This window comes from Bidens hawaiensis, unplaced genomic scaffold (genome assembly GCF_021521415.1).
Source record: "Bidens hawaiensis isolate Kalapana, Puna unplaced genomic scaffold, B.hawaiensis_p1.1 tig00003004_1, whole genome shotgun sequence".
Lineage (NCBI taxonomy): Eukaryota > Viridiplantae > Streptophyta > Magnoliopsida > Asterales > Asteraceae > Bidens > Bidens hawaiensis.
This window is the reverse complement of record NW_027491161.1, coordinates 771,665-778,995: the sequence shown is the minus strand read 5'-3', so window position 1 is coordinate 778,995 and position 7,331 is coordinate 771,665. Positions and strand designations below refer to the sequence as shown.

Below are 7,331 nucleotides of genomic sequence, written 5' to 3'. Positions count from 1 at the left end.
GAGTACTCGGGAGTAGTCGGGGATTACTCGGAAAATACCTAAGGAGTACTCAGCCGAGGCGGCGAGTACTCGATCTAGGCGGGGAGTAATCGGGAAGTACTCGGGAGTTTTACAACATTGATTGGAGAGCACCGATGCCCAATTCTAACTAGACTATGTTGTCTTGACTGGGTCCACGCCACCCCCCCCCCCCTGAAAAACCATTCTGTCGACTGACCCTTGATAGTCGTTGTGTAACCACCAAGCGAAGTTCTCTCGACCAACTCTTTATTTTACTTATTAATATAGAAAAAAAAAAGAAACAAATTGTTTTCCGCAACAAGTAGCTTGTCAACCAAGCTTCCTTGATTCACATTCAACACATTCCTAAATTCTTATTCCACACACCGTCGTCAGATTCTCTACCACCACCACCATGGATAACAACTCCTCCTCAGTAAACCCTAACCCCACCTCATTACCTCTTCCACCGGGCTGCCAATTCTTCCCATCAGAACACCAACTCATCACCCACTACCTCACCAACAAAAACAACGGCGACCATCCACCATCCGACTTAATCAACGACCTCGATCTCTACCGCTTCGAACCCTTCGATCTCCCGGAAACCGCCCGGTTCGTGTTCGGGCGCGAAGGCAAACGCAAGCACTGGTACTGTTTTGCTCCGATGCCTCGGGTTAAGCGAGGACGAGGTGAAAAGAGAGCAGCCGGTGGTGGGGTTTGGCGGAGGAGTGGTTCGGTGAAGGATATTGTGGGTGCGGGTCTACAGGGGGTTGTGTTGGGGACAAGGAAGACGTTCGTGTTTTATTTGGGGGATTCGGCTAAGACTGCTGTTAGGACTAAGTGGATCATGTATGAGTATGCATTGGTTGATCAAAAAATGGTAATTTGATTAATAATCTCTTAATCTTCTTGATGATGATATAAATTGTTCTATTTTAGAAATATTATTAATTGTTTATGGTCTTCATTTGTTGAAGAATTCAATTAATTTGTAAAATTGTAGTTAATGTTTTGAGTACCTGGGCTATTCAAAAAGCTCGCGGCTTGTATCTTGTTTGATAAAAGCTCGAATAAAATTTGATTTGAAACTACCTTAGCCGAGCTGGCTCATTTTTGTAACTGCGCCGAGCTCAACCCAATCTCGGCTCGTTGGCTCGATTTTAGGCTCGTTTAACTTCAAGATTGAGCTGCCTCGTTTAATTTCGAAACCACCCTGGCTCCACTCGGGTTCAACTTGTGAACAGCCCTTGTTCATCCATATACAAATGCTTAGCAGTAGAACAATGACATATTACTTGAATTAATTTGTTAACTTGTAAGTAAATGTATAAATTGCTTATGTTATGTTCTATTTCAGAAATATTAGTTTTAATGTAATAATCTGTTTCATGAAGTTTTAATTTTGGGGATTTTGGTATGAATTGCTACTTTTATGTTGTCTTAATGTGTTGAAGAATTGAATTTATCTAAGTTTGTGATTAAATGTTTGATTTTAATTCATATGCAACAGTTTAGTAGCAGTATAATGTCATATTCTAGTGATTAATTTGTTTAATAAAGTCTCAGTTTTTGTTGATTTTGGAATGAATTTTTAATTGTATGTGGTGTTTATGTGTTTAAGAATTGAATTAATATTTATATTCGTAATTTAATGTTTGGTTTTTATCCTGGGGACACATAAGCCTTTTGTTTTATTTTGGTGGTTCGCCTAAAACTGTCGTCAGGACAATTGGATCATGTATGACAGTATGAGTATGCATTGTTTGATCAAAAAATGGTAATCTTTAATATTATTTTGTAATTTTGTTGATTTTTATGTAAGGGGGTGTTTGGGATTGCTTATTTTCATCAACTTATAACTTATTAACTTTTTGAAAACTAATAAGGTGTTTGGGATTGCTTATATTGTGAGAGGAAAAGTTCTATAAGTTCCACTTTTGTAACTTATTAACTTAATGAAAAGTTATAAGGAGGTAAAATAAGGAATCCCAAACACCCCCTAAGTTGTTGTGTTTCAGAGATAGTTGGCGTGTGTTGATATGTTTTATGAAGTTTTAGTTTTGTTGATTTTTGTATGAATTGCTAATTGTTTGTAGTGTTCATTTGCTGAAGAGTTGAATTAATCTGTAAAATTGTAGTTAGTGCTTGATGTTCACCTATATACAACAGTTTAGTAGTAGAAAAATGATGAATTTTACTTTAGACATATTATTAGTTGAATTAATTTGTGAATTTGTATGTAAATGTATAAATAGCTTATTTTATGTTCCATATCAGAAATGTTAGTTTAATGAATCAATCTGTTTCATGAAGTTTTAATTTTGGGGATTTTTGTATGAATTGCTAATTACTGGTTTTGTTAATGTGTTGAAGAACTGTGTTAATCTGTAAAATTGTAGTTAAGTGTTTGATGTTCATCCATACACAACATTTTAGTAGCAGAACAGTGTGATATTCTGTTATAGAAAATATTAATTGGAGTGTATTAATTTGTTTAATGAAGTCTTAAATTTTGTTGATTTTTGTGTGAATTGTTAATTGTAGGTGGTGTGTATGTCGAAGATTTGAATTAGTCTGTAAATTTGTTGTTAAATTGTTTGATGTCCATCCATATAAAACAGTTTAGTAGCACAATTGTGCCATATGCTATTTTAGATCATAATAAAGCGAACAAATGCTAAACTGTAATTTATCAGGATTAGTTATATAGACTTGTTATACTGTTAAAAGTTGCATCACATGATAATAACTGATGCTAGTAGTGTTAATCTGTTATATGATTTCTTGATTTTGCTTGTAATCTTCAACACAGTTAAAACCAAAAATAAGAACTATATTTCACATTGCAGCTGTATATTTAAACATATTAGATTTAGCTGTTTACAATAAGTTTACTTAACTGTTGTAGGCGGATAATATGCTTTGATTGTCAAACAAACATTCCATACTTCGTTGAATCAACAATCAAAAGTTCGGTTTAATCCAATTCTTAACTAGATTAACAAACTTAAAAGATCATTGAATAGTAATTTAGCGTACAAATAATTCATAGAGGGCAAATGAAATTGAATGTTTGATGATGGATAAAGCAAATTCTGGTTTATTTCAAGAATCAAGGCATGCTTAAAGACTAAACAAATTAAGGGTGTGATGTCATGTTGGTTGTTTTTTGTATACCTTACTTGCATTTACTAATCTTTTAGTTCTCTTTATATTTATCAACAAAAGTACTGTTTTGTATATTTAATTTTTTGATAACTCTTACCTTTTTGTGTCAGGCCGAGGCTTCTTATGTACTTTGCCGAGTGTTTGCCAAATCTCACCACTCAAATGATAAAGATAAACCAAAGCCTTTTAACGAGCTTGTTAAAACAGTGTGTAACATTGGTACTCAATGTGATGATATGGTAAGTTATAACTTTTTTGATCATTGTACCTTATGCGTTAAAACTTGTCTTTTGGTTATATAATTCTCTCTAAAATCTTATTCTTTTACGTTTTATTTTTGTTCTGGAATGTATATGGTATTATTTTTTTTTAATTATTTAGTTCATATTCTAGTTTCCTTCTAGCATTTAATTCCTAACTTTGTTATTAGTAAGTAGATGATGCAGCTAGGGTTAGAAGTTTAGAAAAATATATTTAACTATTTGTAAATTGTAATTATATAAAACTATGTCGTTTTGGTAACCGGATCTTAAAAGTGTGATATTGACCTGTTAACTCATTTAACATGATGACTTAAACGGATTTGGCGTGTCATAAACAACATGGGCGAGTTCAACCCATTTAGACACGTTTTAACTGTGTCATACTGTCATTAACGTGCCGGCCTGTGGATGACCCGAATTCGTTTTAACTTTATTCACTTACAAAGTTCATTTTTCAATGGGAGTAGACTAATAATTATCTCAAGTTATGAACTTTTGATATTCCTCTGTGCAGGTGAATCTAATGGCTTTTGAAGGAGACTTCCTTGAGCTAAATGATCTTCTAACCCCACTATAGTGGGTCAAACAGAATCCAATTAATTAATGGGCTTGGTTATTTACCACCAATTGAATGATGATATATCTCAAAACTCAAAAATGGAAAACCTTATAGGTTTGGTTTAATGGAAACCTTGACAAAATTTGCCCCAATATTCAACAGCTGTGAAAATGGCAATGTTGCCACAAGGTATCTTGTTTTGTTATTTCCAGTTATTTGTTTTCTTGTTTCAATCTTCTACACCGAACCGTCAATCGGGTCTTTTGGATTGGGAATGCAGATTTGACAGCCAAATTTTGGTGTCACGGACAGAGCGGTGGCTAGACCAGATGCTTCACGTCGCTTGTGTCATACAGGCTGTTTGTTTTCGGGTTATGTTTCTGTTTCTAAGTGGATCTACTTTATCATGTTGAAAGATTTTTAAGTTATGTAATTAATGGAGTTAAGTATTTCTATAATCTTATTTTACAATGTGATAATAATGTGGGAACCAAGCACAGGCTGAGCTGAAGCTAACATATAAGGCTAGGGATGTAAGTAAGACGAGACCAAGCGAGCTTGGCTCATGTTGACTTACGAGGGCTCGAGCTCGCTTGATTCATTTCAAGCTCTTGTTTCAAAAGCTTGAGCTTGCACTTGCTCAGGTTGTGAGTTGTTTTTTAGAGTTTGAGCTTGAATTTGGCTCTACTTGCTTATTATTTATTGATTAGTTTATATATATTTAATTTTTTTTGGTTACATTTTTGAATTATCATTTTTAATATACAATATAATATAAGTGAATCATTTAGTTATTTTTATCATAACTTTATATGTAATAAATGTTAGTGTTTAGTCTAGGTTTAATTGTGTTCCTATTCGTTTCGTAAGAGCATAAACACTAGCTTCCCATCCTCATTAAAATTTAATTAAACGATACACGTATTTCAAAATTTTTAACATCTTAAAGAAATCTGTTACGTCTCATTTTTCATATTTGTCTTCCATCCAATTAAATTATATTTGTTTATTCTACTTTTATTTTTTTTCTTTTTCTTTTTTCTTTTATCAACAACCACTTATAAAAACATAATGAATAATTATATAGGGTGAATAAGGAAATATAAAATTTAGGAGTTAACGTGGGTTCTCACAAAATTTGAGAGGGGAAAAATGAGGATAAGGTTTCTGATGTAGGTTAAAAAAATACAAGTTTTTATTGAGTTTCCATATATGTTAGGTATAGTGATAAACTGATAAGTATGATAATGCTCTAAGGGAAGGATATATGATAAGGGGCGAAAAATAAATGGCGTTTTGAACCTAAGATGAGGTTGGTGTTATGTTAGTTGATACGGTCATTAAGTACCATACTTAGATTATATTGAGCCAAAACTGTGTTGACCTATAATTAGCTTGTCCCAATGGGTGTCAAATAAGTGCAACCTAGAGCTAATCAAGTTGAACTAAATTGTGTCAAATCAAAATTCGCCGGGTTAAAAAAATTACATTAAATAAAGTCTGCATAGAAATGTAAGCAACAAGTATTATTATTAAACATAATAAACAAAATACATATTACAGTTAACCTTCACATGATTTCAACTTTTAAAAATGATCAATTGCAACTTTATTCGTAACATTTGCAATTTTTTTTTTTCAACACATTATTCAATTATAGCTTAATTGCTAATTTTTCAAAACAAAATTAAATGTTAGACAGGAAAACTGGGCTCAAAAAGTTAGGTTCAAAAGGTTGGATTTGAGGCACTAAAAAAATATAGATGGGGTCACTTGGGTCTTTGAGTGTAATATTAGAAATTTAAAAAATAAACTGTAGGTTTGAGAGGATGCCTACGCCCCAGGTTCCAACATTGAATCCGCCTCTTCGCTTTTATGTTCTTGTCAATTATAAAAGCACACCCCCCCCCCCTCCTGCTGTTTGAACTAAATGAAAAACGAGCCTCGATTCCATTAGATTTGATTCGTTGTCACTTGCAAGGACTTTTACCCGTTTGCTCGGTTGTTAATTACCGTTAATATTTGGCAGTTGTTGATGACTTTTCTAAAAGATGGTGGACCGTTGCAAACAAAACAAATGAAATCACACTATAAAAAACTAATTTATTTACAAGCTTTTTTCTCGCTTAAAAATGTTAAAAACTCTACTGCACAAACCCTTTCTTCATATTACACAAGTTTTTTCTAAATAAATCGCCACATGTTCTATGTGGGCTAGGCCAACATCAGGAGCAGGAACTTAGGCTGTATCATTACAGACCATGAGGAGGCACGAACTAGTGGATTCGTGGGAGGCATGGAAGGAGCAATACATGAGCCTTGTAATAGCAAAATTTGCATCGGAGACTTGTCACTGCAAATAGGAATATGCGTTCAACAAGCCGGGCGTGACTAGTGACATAGACCCGATTAGAAGTTGAGTCAAGGCAACGATAGCCTTTATATTGAGAGCAGTAAACAAGAAAAATGACGGAATACTTCTTTGTGTGAGTTTGTGTACCACATAATCCCGAAGATTCTTGACAAGCAAACAAGTGAAAAGTATCATATGCGGGTTGTTTTGTAAACGGGTAATTTCACGATCAATGTTGTAATTCGTTCCTCTATCATCCACACAAGTAACGGAGAACACAAAAGCTTTCAAATATTATTTTCGAGCACTCGAACGAAACCCATTCTTACCACAAGCTTTTAATAATATGGCCGTGATCTGTCATTACGTGCGACTAATAAAAAAAGTAAATAAAGATCAAATTCACTGGTATTTGACTTTTGAATCATTCCAATTCTTCAATGTTTTAACAAACTCCAGGAATTAAATGTAAGATGGAACATTTTTGAGCTAAAGGCATATATCCAATATGTTGGACGGATGTTACCATCAAATAAGATAGCGAATCCAGTTTCTAAATGTGTCTATGTTTGTGTTCGACCGACCATTTTTGTTGTGGTGTGTAGGGATATGATAGGCGGTGAAAAGCATCATTGTCATCTAGTAATTTCCGAGCATTGTTGTTTACAAATTCAGTGTTGCCATCATTTTAAAAAACCTTAATCTTGTGAGAAAATTGTGTTTGACAAATTGCATGAATATCGTGAATATGTTGTAGAAATCAGATTTAGTTTTTAGATGATAAATCCATGTAAATTTAGAAAAATCGTCAACACCTGCCACATAATAACGGCCATTAACAACCGAGCAAACGGTAAAAGTCCTCATAAGTGACAACGAATGAAATCTAATGGAATCGAGGCTAGTTTTTCATTTAGTAACGTTTATGAAGAGTGTCTTAACTGAATTTTTTTCTTAACTGAATTTGTTCTTAATCGTCACACAA

At 33.7% G+C, this 7,331-nt stretch overlaps 1 protein-coding gene across 1 annotated transcript; it reads left to right on the top strand.

Annotated features, from left to right (window-relative positions):
- Nucleotides 1–415: 415 nt before the first annotated feature.
- LOC143621960 (NAC domain-containing protein 72-like) lies at nt 416–4,508 on the top strand. The gene is made up of 3 exons (XM_077093226.1): nt 416–883; nt 3,282–3,410; nt 3,949–4,508. The coding sequence occupies exons 1-3, from the start codon at nt 416–418 to the stop codon at nt 4,009–4,011; spliced, it is 660 nt and encodes a 219-aa protein (XP_076949341.1). The 3' UTR covers nt 4,012–4,508.
- Nucleotides 4,509–7,331: the final 2,823 nt, after the last annotated feature.